Genomic DNA, 17,215 nt, shown 5'->3' on the forward strand with positions numbered 1-17,215 from the left:
CCCATCTTCCAGACGAGGACATTAAGGCTCAAAGAGGCCCCCCAGCCGGTGTGTGCAGGGTGGGAGGCGAGCTGAGGTCTGCTGCCCTCTACAGCCCAGTGCATCTGCTGCCTCTGCTCTTGAGCAGACACTTCAGTGCCACACTCACAGGCGCCCGTGCTTCCTCTGCGGAGCAGCCTCCCTGGCCCTAAAAGGAAGGTTCCCACCTGGGTCCACACAGCAGCATCTAGCACAGGGTGCCATCCATCGCAAACCCATTTCCATCCCAGCTGCCTGCAGTGTGCCAGACTCCACACTGGGTGCTGGAGGCGTGGCTAGAACCATGCACACAACGTCCCTGCCCTGAGGAGCAGGCACTCTAGAACTTTCTGCAATGATGGAATGCTCTCTACCGTGCCACCCAATTCAGTAGCCATCAGTCACTGGCTACCAAGCACTTGGTAAATGCAGCTAGTGGACTGCAGGACTGAATTTTCAATTTTCTTTAATTTCAGTAACGGCCAATGTATTAGATGGCACAGTCCTAGAGAGCGGAAACCGGAAGCGAGAACAGAAACATGGACACAAATGCCAGGCAGAGGATTACAGTGGGGCTCTGGGGCAGAGGGAGGGAGGGAGGACTCCCAGGTTTTCATGCCTCACTCTGCTTCCTGGAAGGATGGGAGGCAGGAGTGAGTCTGTGAAACCCGGATGACAAGGAGGAGGTCGCCACACCAAGACCTCTGCATGCAGAGGCTCTGTGACAAGAATGAGCTTGGCCAGTCTGTGGAGCAGATGGAAGCCAGCGCAGCTCCGGGACAGGAGGCAAACTCAGAGGACCAGAGGGGAGGTCAGGGAAGGGGACGGGTCAGGGCAAGGACTGGGGTTTGTCGTTCTGACTGCAGTGAAAAGCTACCAGAAGGTCTACGCAGGGGAGTGCTACGGCCCGATCTCAGTGGAGCGTTTGGGTGGGAGAAGATCAGTGGGGCTCCCGCAGCAGCGATTGGAGACGCGTCTGGAAACAGAACAGCAGAGCTACTACAGACTGGAGGGGGAGGGGAGGGAAGGGGCGGGGTCCGGGACCACGCTGAGGCTTCTCTGCCTCCAGCAGCTGGTACATGGCAGTGCTGTCACCTGGGACAGTGGAGGAGCAAGCTTTGAGGCTGAAGCCCAGAGCTCCCGACCGGACGCGCGGTCTCAGACGTGCATCAGACGTCCAAGTGGAGCTATCAGGCAGGCAGTGCGATATGACTCCGGCAACATGACGCAAACTCAAAAAGTCACATTCGTAGTGTCGATTCAATGTGGCAAAGCAAACCACACTGGAAAAGGCCCGCTGGTGACTCAGACCCGACCGCGGGGGCTGTTTCACAAACAGTATCTGGGTGCGGTAGAGCTGGGCCTATTTCCCACACCTGCATCCATTCAGAAAGCAAAGGCTCAGCATGGAGGCCCCGGCCGTGAGCTCCCTTCTCTTCCCGGCACTGGCCAAGGGTGGTAATGACCTCGCGCTGCTCTTTGTTGTCTACCTTCCCAAATGAAGCTTCGTGGGACAGCAGCTCCTCTGTGTACGCCAGGCTGACTCCCAACTCCTGGCAGAGCACCCTGGCCATGGTAGACACAAAGGTACCTGTGAGTGGATGAGCTGACAGACGGACGGATGGATGGACCAATGAGAGTAGAGAATCCGGACACGTCACTTTCTCTCATCCATCGATGCTTGCCCAGTTTTATGATTATTAGAAATATTGAATATATTCATATGTACATACAAACAATACAGATACACAGCTGAACACAGCTCTTAGCCCCTAGTATACAATCAATAAATGGAGGCTATTAGGATAATGTTTACGATTATTAAGAGAACCTGGACTCTAATGTCTCAAGATGGGCTCCATTGGAGCCATAGACCCCTTTCCCGGGCCCCTGGGGCGTGAGGCCAGCAGGAGACCGTTTGCCGACGCCCTGCCTCCTCTCGGCCCCACTGGACAGCCGAACCCCGACAAATGAAAGGAAGGCGGGCGTGAGACCGAAAGAGATGCTGGAATTGAGAAATGGCTTTTTCTGCAGAGCTCATTCTGGGGCCCTTCCTCCTCCCCGCTCCGCCTCGAGGAAAAGAGCAAGACACTTCACAAACAGTCCGAAAGAAAAAAAAATTCTAATGGTGAATAAATATTTTATCACAGAGACTTAATGCAGCAGTGTTCAACTCACCCAAGCCATCTATCTGGAGATATACAACTTTAAAAAGCTCAGGCTCTCGGAGAACATTTTATTAATGACCTGTCTAGTTAAAAGGAGGAGGGAGTTTAGGTTAAAAAATGCATTAATAGCAGTCGGGTACTTGAGTGGAAGAAAGGGGTCAGGGGAAGGAAGCGTGATAAATTTTTAACACACCCTAAAAAAATCCACATTTAGAGGAGGAACAAATTTATTACTAATTATGCAATTATTTCATTTGGTGGTGTGGGGGAAGAAAAAAATACTTAAAAGCCTTTTTAAAATCTGTCTGATGAAGAATGTAAGAATCCTACTTTGCTGTCCCTCCGCAAACGCACAACATAGGGTGGCTCTGAAGCTGCCCTATCTTCAGCATGGGGCGTGGGGGAGCCACTCTCAGGCCTGAGGGGTCCCAGGAGGACCTGGCCTGGCAGGGCCTGGGCTCCCCAGTGCTGCTGATGAGGGGAGGTCAGGCCTGGGGGAAGGAGGGAACATTCGGGAAGCCCCACGCCCAGGAACCACGGCTGATATACAGACCTATGCAGGGTTCAGCCCCAGGAGGCCTGGCAGGCGGAGGGGTCACTCTGTCTGCTCTGACGTAGCTGACGTGATGGGAAGGGCACTGCCCTGGAGGGAGTCACCACCACGACTGAGACCAACTCGAGCCAGGGACTGCGGGTGCTGTGCTGGCGCCATATCGGGTAATGCCCACCCCTGCCCTGCCAGGTGGGGACAGACGATCGGAGCGTTCTCCATTTGCTCCTGGTCAGACCCGGAAGGCGACAGGGCAGGATTCCCGGAGGAGTCCTGACTCCAGGCTCTGGTTTATCCTGCACTCGTGGCCAAGCTGACTCACATCTCGGCCCCTCGTCGTGTGGATGGAGACACTGAGGCCCAGGAAGGGGAAGCCATCGCCCCAGGCTGCACAGCAAGTGTGAGAACGCTGCGACCAGAGCCTGTGGTCTCCCCTGGCCCTGTGCTTTCACAGTGTGACAACGGGCCAATCACTGAACCTCCTGGGCCTCAGTTTACCTGGCCCTAAAGTCACCACCATTGTAACGAACGCCCTTCCTTCTTTAAAGGTTAACTGCAAAGAACAACTAAGTCTATGGGCAGGAAAACGAATGTGGGACGTACAGTAAGGTCCGTGCTGGGCCAATGGGAACGGCTGCTCCACCCGCAGGCCTGCCTCGCACGTGATCAGCTAGACCCTCCCGCACTCCTCCGCCCCTACGAGAGGGAATTCCTAAGATTTTAAAAGGCCTGTAAGATTACTCATTTTTCGCTGTTCTATTAACTTGAAATAACTTCGCTATCGGAGGAATCGTGGAGCTATTTCTGTGATATGGAGAACTTGTGCAATGGCTAAACACGACGAAACACAACAAAAGCGGCAAAAAAGAAAGACAAGAAGGAAGGAAGAGAAGACGACAAACAAGATGCCTGACACCGAGCCTCTCGCACAGCCCAGCGGAACGTCAGGGAAGGGTCCACCCCCATCGGGCACCTGCCGCCCCACGGGCCTGGGCAGGCCCTGTCCCAGCCCTGGTGCCATCGAGCCTCACGACAGCCCCGAGGCGGGAACCACATCCCACCTCGCAGCGGGGCAAGAGCTCCGGGAGACAGAGGGCCTTGCCAGAGACCGCACGGGGCCGGGTCAGGACTCGGGACAACTCTGGAGCCGTTCTTTTCCCCGTTACACACAGAGGGCCCGTGTGTGCCCACGGGCAAGACACCTCGCCCTGCCGAACAAATGTTGGTTTCTGCATCTGGAACACGGGGACAATTCCCACCTCACGGGGTTGCAGGGAAATGAGATCCTGTACACAAAGCGCTTGGGGCCTGGCGCACGACCGGGTACGGAGCAGGTGGCAGTTATTACTGTCCTCACTGCTGTTGGTCATGTTGTCAGCATCCACTATCCCTATGTGACCAGTTCAGACGCACGGACAGTCGCAACTGGCCAGGGGGAAGCAGGAGCCAGGGTGATTTCTGGGTCCCTGAGCTGGAGTCAGGCCTCTGGGCCGGGACAGAGGTCCCCAGGGCCCCTGAAGTGCTGGCTAACGTGCCTGCCCTTGGTGCTGACTCCTGCGACAGGAAACTCAGCCCCTGGCTCAGCATATGGCCACTGCCAGCCTCTGCCACTGCCATCTGCCTGCTTCTCGTGACAATTAGCTCCAGGTCCCAGCCTGACACACGGGCTCTGTTTCCCGGGGCCCCAGGGACCTTCAGCTCCCCCCACTGCTGAAGCCAGCCTGGCCTGGGTCGCTCAGACAGGACGGAGCTGCTACATCCTCCTAGACCAGCCACGGGTCTGCATGTCTGCGGGAAGCTGGGCCGAGGAGGGAGGCAAGGTGGGCTGCCCCAAAGCCAGCAGGGTGAGAATGGGCCGTAAGGCGGGTGTCGGCCCTGGCTCCCTCCCCACTCAGCCCCTGCGCCTCGTCTAGGGCAGCAGATGGTGTAAGGGAGGCCTTGGGCAGGGCGGAGGCAGGAGCACCAGGCAAGCCCTGCGCTCAGTCCCCTCCGCCCTGTCTCACTAACACCTATGAGGGAAGCCCCAGCCTCGAGCGGTGCCGTCCACACCCCCTGGCCAGCAAACCAAGAGGGAGATTTCCCTCTTCTTAGGAAAACCTTCACGGAAAGAGACCCTTGGTTAGCCTTGCTTTCCTGTCACCTCATTCTGAAAGGGATTTGAGGCAGAATTGGGTTTTTGGTCAACCTGAGGAGTGGGGCTGTGTAGACAGGCCGGGGTTCCCGCCAGCTTGGCCTGTCCTTGCAACTGCCCGACTCGGGAGAGTCCACTGGGCTCGGAGCCCATGTCCTGAGAGCCCGGGCTGCTGTGGCAGGGTGGCAGGGAGGAGTGACAGGAGGAGGGGCTTTGGGTACGGGCCCGGGTGCGAATCCCGACCCCACGCTTCCCGGGGAGTACCCCACTTGGCGCCCAGCTTTCAGGGCTGACCGAAGGCCACCAAGAGGGTTTCGGGGTGCACTGTCCACGCCACACCACTACCTGGCCACAGAGGGGGCTCCGCGAATGTCAGTTCCCGCCCTTCCCGAGGCAGCCTCACCTGGCAGGAGGAAGGTGGTCCTGGTGGCGATGTTGATCTCCTGCAGGTGCTCCAGGGTCTCGGTGTGGAAGAGGCGGATGGAGGAGCCCGAGGAGAACGCCATCCAGACGCCGCTGCCCGCCTTCACCATGTGCGTCACGCTCACCGCCTCATCCTGGTGCGCCTCGAAGCTTTGCTGTGGCGAGGGGGTGGGGGTCGGTGCTGGGCCAGGGCTGCCAGCCGGGCTCCTGACACCCCCGCTCCCCCCAGCCCACCAGGTCAGGGCCAGCTGTTTGCGCCTTCCTCAAGCGCACAAGCTAACCCAGCCTCTGTCCGAACCAGAATGTCCAAAAACAGATAAACCGAGAAGCAGCAAAGTAAACTAATGAGAGTCCTGAGGAAAGTGCTGGGAGGATTAAAAACAGAACAGGTGGAAAGTATTTTGTTCCACAAAGCAGGATTTGGACAGGAGGGGAAAAGGCCTTTCAGGATAAACTGTTCCGTGCTATTTGATTTTTTTTTTCCCCTGGCAGTGTATGTATAATCTTGATCTTAAAGCAAACAAACTCCTTATTTTTTTAAAAAGAAGATACACCCACTGCTGGGGAAAGTCCCAGTTCCCTAACTTGGCATTCAAGGCCCTAGCTCGGCTCCTGCTCCTGCCCTTCCTTGCAGGCTCCCTGCGCTCCAGGCCAATCCCAGCCTGGGCCTGGGTAGTGTTCCGGGCACACCATGCAGCCACACCTCCGCCCTCGCAATGACGTGTCCACAACACGCATCACCCACTGTCCTCCTTCAACACCTGAAGACTCTGCGTCAGGGTGACTTCCCCATTCCACGAAGCTTGCTCCAAACCCCATGGGCCGGCCACTTCCTTCTGAATGCCATGTTCTGCCGTCTAGCCTGGGGACACCTACGCCACTTCGTGGCTCTACTTAGCCCCCTTCCACACTGGACTGAGAGCTCCAAGGACAGACACAGGGCCTCAGGCCCTCCCATATCCCCTCTGCTTGGAACAGGCCCAGGGCACAGTAGAATCTGGTCAAAGAATGAATGGACAGACACTGGAATTCCATCCACAACACTGAGATGTTACTCAGACAGGCACTAACTCAAGCACGCCAAACCAGAAACAACCTAAACGCCCAGCCACCGGGGGTGACCAGGTAACCCTGGTGGACCCACTCGTCAGACTATCCCACATCCATCTAAAGTCATGTTTACAGACACTGTATGACGAACACAGAAAAATGTCAATGCTATAGTAAGTGCAAAAAAGAAAAAGAAAAAAGTCGCATCCGAAACTGGGGGAAGTAGAGGGCCTGGTGATTTTCCTCTTTTCTAGTTTTCTGGGTTTTCCATTTTTTCCTATAAATAACACATCTTTGGTGGAAGCCCAAGACTGCAGGAAGATTGGATGGAACATTTATTTCGAGTCAGATCTATTCAATCTGATTTTTCTTGGCAGCTTCACAGGCCAGGGCCTCAGTTTCCCCGTTCATAAGTATACGTTGTCATGAGGATTATAGGGACCTGGGTGAGCAGAGACTAGTAAGGTCGCATTCATTCAGCAGATGTTCTTAAGGCCCTACTATGTGCCTGGCGTGGGTCTGAGTGCTGGGAATACAGTGAGAGACAGGAAGGCCACAGGGCTCACTCTAACGAAACAAATATGCCCAGTGCAGGAGACAATCAGAACAAATAAAGATGACTTCAAATAGTGAAAACCACTACACGGAAAAAATATTGAGCACCATTAAGACTGGGTCAGGGAAATTCTCTCCAGGAGGTGGCATGTAGTCAGAGAGATAAATAACATGAAGGAAACAGTCCTGGGATGGTTGGAAGGAGGGGGAGAGCACGCCAGGCAGAGGGCACAGCAAGTGCAAAGGCCCTGAGGCAGGAATGAGAAGCAGACTGAGGACCAGTGCAGGGGAGCATGCTGGTAAGACAGGGAGGAGAGGTGAGCAGGGCCGGACCCCATGCCAGGCTGCCTTGGAATCTGTGGTGAAGAGTTTGGATTTTGTTTACATGCCGGAGGGGCTTGAGCTGGTGAGCGGCACGATCTGTTTTACTTTGAAAGAAATTCAGTCTGACAATTAAGTGGTGGGAGGCTGGATTCCCGGTCTTGGCTGGAAGGCCCAGGGTGGACTTGGGAATGGGACTCCAGCCCTGGCCTCAGCCCCAACTCCATCCTGGCTCAAATCAGTAAGAAGTTTCCCACCAAGATAAAGAAAAGCTTGGCGGGGGTGAGGGAGCTCTCCGTGGGGAGCAAAGCCAACGAGCTTAGTGCTCGCGCCTGATCAGAACGCAGGGCCCAGGAGGGCAAGGATGTGAGCTGTCCAAGAAAATTGCTTTTTCTGAGCCTGTCCCCGATGGCTGAGCTATGCGACACGAGGGAGGCAGTGGGGGAGGAAGCCCAGGCACCCCTTAGGAGGGGAGGGGAAGGAGAGGAGGACGAGTATCCCCAGCTCTCTGGCCTTTCACCCCCATATCTGCCGCCAACAGCCCTGGCAGTGCAGTTTTTAGTTCTCCCCTCTTAAGAGGAACACGCCTTCGAGGAAACCCGCGGGTGGTTTGTTGTTTTGCTGAACCAGCCTGCAGGAGGAAGCCAGGAGGAATGCCCTGGTTCAAACGGGAACCCTCCCAAGAGGTCTTGCTGGGGAAAGCCAGCTGAGGTGCCATCAACCCCAATCACAGATGACAACACTGAGGCCGAGGGGGCTCCCCGCAGCGCCCACCGTGGGCGAGCAGATGGGCGAATGGATGGCCGGAGGGATGGTGAGGAGACCTGGCATGCTTTGTCTGCAGACTTTTCCAAAACACAGCGTGCACTCTTTGCTCACGAATGCGCAAACATGCACACGCCAAGAGAGGTGTCTGCATGCTCACACGCATGCAGTCGGCCTCCTCCTGCCCGACTCCCCAGGAAAGGTTGAAGCATTTCCTGCCTCCAAAAAAGCCAAACGTGCTGAAACCCAGAGGCTTGGGACCATGGAAAGCTGCACCTGAATTTGCAGCCAGCCAGCCCTGCATGCTGCTGTCAGAATCTAATTAAAAGACAAGTCGGTAGTGGAAATCCGGGCTCATTTCTCCAGTGGCATAACAAGTCTGTCTCCAGGCCCAAAGGGCTTTGCAGAAGGCTTGTGCAAACCTGCCAATCCTGAAGGGGCAAGGCAGGAGGGGAAAGAGCAGGAATCTACAGCAAGAACAACAGAGCAGCTCGAGCCCTGGCCCCAGCCCCTCTGGGCTCCTGGGCCACTGGGCTTGTCCCCAGGAACCCTCCTCACACCAGGAGCCTGGAGTCCTGGCTGAGCCTCCTGGGCCACAGGACAGGGAGCAGGTGGAACCAGAGGGACATGCTGGCATCACAGGTCCCAGACGGGGCTGAAAGACCTCAGGGAGAGGGCAGCCGGCAGTGTGCCGGCCCAGCCCTCGCTGCCCACTGGGCTTGGTGTTGGCAGGCCACGCAGCTCATTTGGTTTTCCAGACACAGGGTATTCACTGCCCCACAGAGGAGCTCAGAGTTCATTGCTAGGGGAGGCTATTAGCCCATCCAGCTCTGTTCCCCTCCCAACCGCACTGGGGTGAAATACGGCCCACCTGGTGCCCCCATCCCAGGCCATGGCTTCCCATTTTTGTCACCTCTGGACCGGTCCCCTCACCCCTGGACAGTCTGGGAGGCCCAGGAGTGGGGGGCCTGCCTTAACCACTAAGAGGTCTCTATCCCCCTGGCCACCTGCCCGCCCGCCCCAGGGAAGGCCCTCTCAGCCTCCATGATCCCGGCACAGCGCTTACCCTGCGCCAGCAATTGCTCTATTAGGATTACGTACTAGACCAGCATCTGCAAACAGTGCCCCTCGGGCTACATCGGCCTGTGCCGGTTTTGGTAAATCAAGCTTTATTGGAACGCAGTCACACCCACAAAGGAAAGAACCGTTCATGCAGCTCTAGGTCACAGCACTCTGACTATATATCCCCCGTCCTTGCTGAAGGGCAGAAAGATCTGCAAGGAAGTCCTGAGCTTGCCTGGCAGGCTGGGAGGCGGTGGGAGGGCACAGAGATTCCGAACCTGTGCCGAGTGACTGAGACACGCTGATGTCACCGGGAACCGGGGTGTTCGGAGAGCGGAGAGACAAGTGTGGGAAGAGAAAGGCGAGGGTGCAGCTCCAGGACCTTGGATTTTAATTAGCGGTATCGGAAGGAACTTGAGGGTTTTTCCTGGCTCTGTCCGCCGAAAGGTCCTGGAGGCCAGGATACCCCGGGAGCAGCGCACACACGTCTTGATTTTAAATCCCTAGAACTAGCTAGGGGCACCCTGGAGAAATGGCTAGAACTTCTCACAACGCTGAAACGCAAGGAAGGGCTCAAAGAAGACAGGGAAGGGTCCCAAGGACCCAGGAGCCAGCACGAAGGAGCCCCCATTGGCCAAATTTGACACAATCTGAGCATCAAAAAGTAATAATGATGGTCCTGATTACAGCACACTGAATTTTAACGAAAATCTAGGAACTTGTAGTGATAGTAAAAAGGCAGGTGGGGTGTGGTGGGGGCAGGGGAAGCTCTGTAACCCATGACGACCAGTCAGTGCGGAAGGAACGGCAGAATTAGACGATGACCCAAAGGGTCATCCCTGGATGAAGGTTTGCTGAGGGGCAGGACGGTCAGTCCCAAGAACCACCCGCAGGTGACTTAGTAATCACAAACGGAAACAGCGCCTTAGATGGGAGACCTGGACGCTCCGCCCTCATCAGGCCGCCAGGACAGGGCCAGCTGCGCTTCTGCCTCCCCAGGCGTCGCAGCTTCCCCTCCCCAGCACCTGGCCACACCTGATCGGGAGGAAACAACCAGCCCATTCCAGATTGCTCTCAACAAAGTCAATATCATGAAGACAAAAACGAAAAAGCAGCGGGATTATTCCGGATCAAAAGGGGACCAGAGAGGCGTGACACCCAGAGGAAGCGTGTGATCCTGGCTAAGGCTGGATCCTCCATAGGCTGAAGGAGCAGCTTGAAAGATATTCCGGGGACGACTGGGAAAACGGCATCTGGGCGGTGCTGAGATGACATCAGTGCGTGGCGTCTCCTTCCCGGGCGTGACAGGCTATCGCAGTGACGCAGGAGAGACGGGCGAAGTATTCGGGGTGAAGGGTGATGGCGTCTGCAAATGACTTTTTAAAAAGCGGGTGTCCGCGTGTCTATGTACGTGTATACTACGGGGGGGAGATCATAGCAAAATGTTGATAGTTGGTTAAATAGGTGAAGAATAGCTATGCGTTTACTGTGTTGTTCTTTCACCTTTCCTGTTGGGAATTTTTCAAAGTAAAAAGTTACAGGGGACAAAGCAAAGTCACTTAAAAAAAAAAAAAGGTGACGGCTGAGGGGCCAGGGGCCAGGTCTGCCTCCCCCACCTGCCGGCCCCTCTCCGCAGAGAGACTCGGTCTCCTCTCTCCTCTGTAAAAAGGGACAGAGTATGCCCATGGCACTCACTGAGGACCCACGCGAGAGTGCTGGCCCACCGCGAGTGCCCCACGCACGCCGCCACGCCGGTCAGGGAGCCAAAAGGAAGCCGGGTGTCCTGCCCCAGGGCCCCCTCCCTGCCGCCTCCCAGCGCCCACAGCAGGCGCCCACAGATGGGTTCCGGTGAGTGATACTGTTCCAAATGGCGCTGACACAGCCCAACCTCCCGCCTGCAATATTTATGTGCCTCCAGGTGACGCTTCTGTGCCTGCTTTCCATAAATTCCCAGGGTGAGCCGCTCAGCACTCAAAGTCATTAGGGCCGCGACGTGGCCAAGGAGCCGGAGGCACGTGGGGCCCGGCACCCTCAGGGGCTGGGAGCTGCTGAGCAGACGGCAGGAGGCGGGCAGGGCTTCGACTTCCCGGCACCTACCGTGTACCAGGCCTTCCCAACACCGCACCGGGCGCTGTGCGCGCAGAATCGCACCTTCTGAGGCTTTATGAAAGAAGAGGGGACAAGCCCAGGTGGGACGGGTGCCGCCCCCGCACCCTCCAAGTGTCTCAGAGGAGACTCTGGCGCCGACCAGAGCAGGGTGTGGGTGTGAAGGGGCTTGTGCCACCCACTCCCTGCCCGTCACCACTGACAAGCTGGCCCTGGGAGGCACGTCTGTGGGCCCAGAGATCACCCGCTGAGCACCTGCCAGCACCCACCGACTTTTCCTCCCCTTAATCCCCACAGCAATCTGGGAGGTGGGCATCACCATGCCATCCTCATCCTCATCACGGGCAGGACACCGAAGCTTCAAGAAATAACCCACGTGGGGTCACTGTGCCAGCAAGGGCGCGGGCTGGGAATCGAGACCCCAGGGTCACGCCTGCTCCGGGCTGCTGCGCCGGGTGTGCAGACAGGCGGTCCTGGAGAGGCAATCAGCACAGCAACTCCCTTCCCTTCCTTTATCTGGCTCATTCTTATCAACACTTCACAGCTGAGGAAGCAAACTGAGCAGCTAACGCACATTTGCAAAGCCGCACTGCCTAAAAAACGGGCAAAAGCCAGATTCAAACCCACGGTGACCAACTTGTCCCGGTTTGCTCAGGCCTGTCCAGGCTACAGCTCCGAAGTCCCAAACTCCAGGAAATTCCTCAGTCCTGGGCAAGCCAGGCGGCTGGTCACCCTAATGGGACTCCAATGCCCACGCTCTGCCTCCAGGCCACAGATGGATGCCTTCCTGCGGGCTCCCTGTGATGCCTCAACGCTCCTGCCTTCAGGGTCGGGCCTGGCTGAGGCCCAGGGGTCGTGTGCCAGGAGCAGGTCTGCGTTTCCTGATGCGTTTCCCAGGGAGGCTCAAGGTACGGTGTCTACCTCCACCTCTTCCCAGCAAGACAGATAATGTCTCTGGGCCTCAGTTTACCCATCTGTGAAGTGGGAGGGAGGTCATTCCTGTCTACCAGAGATATCACTGGATGCTGGACTCTCCTAGCTCAGGCCATCGTGGGAGCCCAGGAGGGAGAGAGGGATGGACATCCCTGCCAGCTCCAAGATGGGTGGTCAGTCACACGCTTTCCTTTAAATCCATTTGAAACTGTGCAAAATTTGGCATCTTTGGTGCATTTTTCCAGAAAGAAGATCAACATTTTTTGCCAACATCTCGAAAGGGTCTGTAAACCACTCTTGCCTCACCAAAAGTTAAAATTTCCTACACGAGGGCCTGCTTGTTACTGAACACACAAGAAACAGGGCACAGATGTTGGGGTCAGCTACCTCGTCACCCCAAGAACCACCCACACCGAGGTGCACAGAAAGCACCACTCAGAGAGAACCATCCTGCCACGACTGTGCCAACATTTTGCCTTTAAAAACTAAACTAACCTAAAACCCACTGGTGTGTCTGGCTATTCTGCAGAAAGAGGAGTACAAAGAGCATCTCCGAGTGTGGGCTGCTGACATCCTTCTCATTAGTCCTATTTAATCTCCTTTTGTCTTCTTCAATTATGAAAGCCAGCCTAGCGTTTCCTCTCCAGCATCGACACCGAAGGAAGGAGGGCTGGGCTGCTGGCCGCCTGGGGCTGCATACGGCCGCCGGGGGCCACCGAGCACCTCTGCTGGGAGTCTTGCAGCTGCTCCAGCCTTGCCGTGTACAAGCAAGTGCCAGGGCTGAGCCGGGGACTGGCTCTGGTGCCTGTCCCTGCCCCTGCCCCAGCTACCGCAGGGACCCAGCAAAGACCAAGCAGTAAAGAGGGAGTCAGGCATCTTTCAGCACTGCACGGAATCCCTGCAACCCCCATGAGGAAGGAAGGACCCCTGAGCTTCTGATCAGAGAGGACGCAGAGGCCCAGCAGGGGAGCGACCTGTTCCAAGATCCAGTCTGCCTGGCTCGTGGGCTGCGTGGCCCTCACCGTGGCCTGAGGACAGACAGACGCACTGTCTGGTTATCTGTGTGCTGCTTGCAAGAGTAAAGGCACAGGCTTGGGGCCAGACTCTGCTACTTCCTGCCTCAGTTTCTTCAACTTTAAAATGAGGGTGATAACAGTAACTACTGCATAGGGTTGCCATAAAGACTGCGCAAGTTACTACTGGCAGAGAACCTGGAATAGCCTCTGGGTCCAGCGAGTCTCAATAAGGGTTAACTTGTTCTTGGTGGTGTTGGTGACAGTGGTGTTGTCCTGGAGACAGGACAAGAGAGACGAACGGAGCACACAAGCCAGTCCACCCTGAGAGAGAGAGGCATGAATGCTGGAAGAAAGGAAAAGAGGGCAAGAGAGAAAGACGGAGAGACAGACAGACAGAGGGAAGACGAGAGAAGAGAACACATGGCACGTGAGAGAGACAGACTGGGCGAGAGAGCGCAGTGGGGCGGTTTCTCTTATACATTCGACATTCAGAAAGCAAAGCATCAAAGACAAAATAAGGCTCCTAGTTGAGTCCCCAGACACAGGAGTTTGGTGACCGCCAGCTTGTGCAAGACACAGTGATCCCTGCGCCCTGCTGATGGCAGGCGTGGCCCGTGTAGGCCCCTCCTGGGCCTCAGCGGCTCACTCGGCAAACCTCATGGAGCACCCGTGCCTGCCACGCCCTGGGGACACAGTGCGGCCGGGAGATGCTCAGAGTCCTGTGTATGACCTGACGAGGTGGGGCAGTCGGGGCAGTGGGGGCAAGGGACAGGGGAGCCCCGAGGGGAAGCAGAGAGCTGGGGGACAGCCAGGCTCATGGAGAACAGGGCAGGAAGCTGAGTGACAGGAAGATTCTGCTTGATGGGAAGACAGGCGGGGGGGCCTGGCCACAGCCTGTGAGGGCCTGGGACCCGTCATGGCTGGAGAAGGGGACCTCAGGGGAACAGAGACGGGGGGGCCTTGACTGTGGGCCACAGCAGCCTGGACGGTTCTGACTCAGAGTCAGGTGTGATGGGAGCTTTGTTCTAGTAAGATCCTCCAGAAGCCAAACCTGCACATGAGGCCCAGAAGGTGTCCCCAGGCGCCCACTCTGGCCGCTGGGCTTTGCTTCGAGCTTTGCCTGGGGAATCCCGTGGAGCCTTCGGGCCCTGCTTGCGTGACCTCGAATGAACAGTGGAATCTAGGACCTCGCCTGCCCTCCGCAGCCCCCGCACCTGCACTCAGCATCTTCTCAGCACCCACCTGCATGTGCCACAGGGGGCGTCAGTGACACCTTGAGGCCCAGACTCCGGGTTCCCCTTGGTGACAGCTGGGGGGCAGGAAGGTTGGCTTGGCCCTGTCTCCAGCTTGGGGTGTGAGAACTGCAGGGAAGGGTCGTTCTCAGTTTCCACACGGAAATCCACACCCAAGACTGCTAGGCTGGAGCGGCTGTGTGAAAGGTCAGAATCGGTGTGACCAAGACAAAGCTGAAACCAGGTCAGAACCGGTGGGGCTGGGGCGGGGGCAGGGGAACAGGGAGGGAAGGGAGGACTGGGGTTTCCAGGCCTAATCCGGACCCCCAGCTCCCAGCTGCCCAACCGCACACTCTCCAAAGGACTCGAGCTGCAGTCAAGGACTTACGTGATACAGTCATGCATTGCTTAATGGCAGGATAATGTCGTTCTGAGAAATTAATCATCGTAAAAACATCATAGAGTACACTACACAAGCCACATGGCGTAGCCTACTACACCTGGGCTGTGTGGCATACGGCCTATCGCTCCCAGGCTACGCACCCGTACAGAACACCGTAGGCAGCTGGAATGCAACAGTGTTTGTTTATCTAAACACAGAAAAGGCACAGCAAAAATACAGTATTCCTATATGACTGTATGGGACCACCTGCTACATATGGTCTGCTGTTGGCTGAAATGTCATTATGTAGCGCATGACTATTAATATAATCGACTGACTTCCCCCTTCTCATGTGCACATGCACACATATAAACACACATGCATATGCACACATGTAAACACACATGCACAGGTGTCTGCCCACACTGCTCAGGACACCCCTCCCACCTGCCAGTTTTGCTGAACACACTCTGGGAAGCCCAGCCCACCACCCTGGCCCACTCACTCCTCTCCTGGGCTCCTTCCTGAGCTCTCTGGGGTCGGTGGCGGGTGTGTCTGCCCCACAGCTGGGCACGTGCAGCCTCTCCTGTGGGCGAGGCTCCCTCTTCCGGCACCTGCTCTGCGGGACCTGTGCTGCCCCTGGGCTGGTCCCGCTACCCGTGCTATGAAGCTCCCCTCTCTGCCCAGGTACTCAGGGTGGCCAGCAGCCCCCACCAGGGCCCAGTGGCCGTGCGAACCCAGGGGCCAAGTTGTTCCTGGTGTAGCCAGGACCCCTGGGAGGCTCAGAGCCAGGCAGAAGGAAGAGTTGGGTGAGAAGAAGAAAGCAGAGGAGAAAGAGAAGGCAACTCAACACCCGCACTTGTGCTGTGGGACAACACGGAGAGAACGAGACACTGTCCCTGCTCACAAATAATCTGTAATCTCGAGGGAGGATGGCGCAGGCATGCACACCCACAAGACATGATGGACCACAGGGCCCGGGACAAGGCAGAGGACATGGCCACAGGCGGGGGCTTTGGAGTCAGAAGCACCCTGAGAACCTAGCTGTACCATCTAGTGGGGGCCCCTGGCATCCTGGGCAGTCCTGTGACCACGATAAAACAACAGCTGACACTTACTCTGTGCTTTCTCCCACCACGCACAGCCCTGTGGGCGGTATGTGTACACAGAGCCGCTTAGTTTTGGGGTGAGTTCTATAATTATCTCCATTTTATAGGTGGGGAAACTGAGGTTATCAGTGGTGGAGCCAGGATACAAAGCCAGCTAGCCCAGCTCCAGAACCCGCACTGGCCACTATCCAAGCCCACTCAGACAAGGCCTGCAGGGACAGGCGGGAATGCCTCCCTGCCGCCGGCAGCCAGGCTTGCGGAGGGCCACCAGGCAACAGCCAGTCTCGACTGAGTGTGCGGGAGGCACTGGCCTAGACTCTGCATGTGTGACCTCATTCAGTCTTCCCAACCACCCAGCCAGGGACAATCTGTAATCACACCCAGGGCCTGGCTGTCCGCACGTGCCCTTGGCCTCCACTGCATTAAGCGCCTAGCCCAGGGCCTGGCATTCAGCAGATCCCTGTCCGTGGCTCCATCTGGGCCTTGCCAAGTTCCTGAAGGATTGGGCAGCTGCCCTCCCCACTTCCCCAGTTCGAGGCTCAGCGCGGAGGGGGATGCGGAAGAGCCATGCAGAGTGGAGGCCAGCACTGGAGGCCAGGACAGGAGGCTGGGATGTTACTGACAGCCCAGACTGGGGCTGGACTCGGAAGGACAGGACTGTCCCCGCTGCGTCACCTCCAGTGCCTTAAGTTCCCTCCACCGTGATGCGCTCATCCTCCTTCCCTCCTCCAGGTCCTGTCCCGGCCTTCTCGGCCAGGCTTTGCGGAGCCTGCTCCCTGAGCCAACAGCTCCAACCCGCTTTAAAAAGCATGAAATTCTTTCCTTAACCTAAATCTCCCAGTGGGGGGAGACCAAATATCGGACACAGGAAAGATCCGAGCTCTTCCGGGTGAGGAGACAGGGGCCTGGAGCCCTGCCCCTCTGTCACCTGCTGCCCCACAGACGTCCCCTGAGATGCCCCCTCACACCCCAGGGCACCAGGCAGAGTCTGCAGCCAACTGACTCATTTCCAACCTTCCACACCCCCCGGGCCGGAGCCCCACAGGATCCCAAACCCACCCCCACCTCCCATTCCTCAAAGCTTCCGGAAAGGAAGTTCTTCTGAACATCTAACCTCAAGCCTTCCTGCTGCTGGAAAACACTTGCCCCCCACTCCGTCCCCCTATGAACTTGTTCCTATTGGAGACTCCTGGGAAGTCTCCACAATCTTTAGAAAATTGATTTCTCAAGTTTTCCTTGCCGACTTTTAATTTAAAAACATAACGGGATGACAACAACAACACACACATTAAAAAAAAAAATTAAGACAAAACTGCTGAACAGAGCCAACTCTGCGGAGTGACATGACCCACGACCCCGCAGGCTCCAGTGGTGGCCCAGACACCGGGCGCTTC

The 17,215-nt window shown here is 56.8% G+C and overlaps 1 protein-coding gene across 6 annotated transcripts in view; it reads right to left on the minus strand.

Annotated features, from left to right (window-relative positions):
* ARHGEF10L (Rho guanine nucleotide exchange factor (GEF) 10-like) overlaps positions 1-17,215 on the minus strand; it is a 104,675-nt gene that overhangs the window by 4,213 nt on the left and 83,247 nt on the right. For 5 of the 6 annotated variants that reach the window (XM_012662621.1, XM_012662620.1, XM_012662623.1 and 2 more), the window contains one exon: positions 5,271-5,445. The exons of the other annotated variant lie outside the window; for it this stretch is intronic. In XM_012662621.1, the coding sequence (XP_012518075.1) occupies positions 5,271-5,445 (175 nt within the window). The remainder of the gene's footprint in view (positions 1-5,270; positions 5,446-17,215) is intronic. 6 annotated transcript variants of the gene reach the window in all.

The sequence above is a fragment of the Propithecus coquereli genome, unplaced genomic scaffold (genome assembly GCF_000956105.1).
Source record: "Propithecus coquereli isolate 6110/MARCELLA unplaced genomic scaffold, Pcoq_1.0 Scaffold77, whole genome shotgun sequence".
NCBI lineage: Eukaryota > Metazoa > Chordata > Mammalia > Primates > Indriidae > Propithecus > Propithecus coquereli.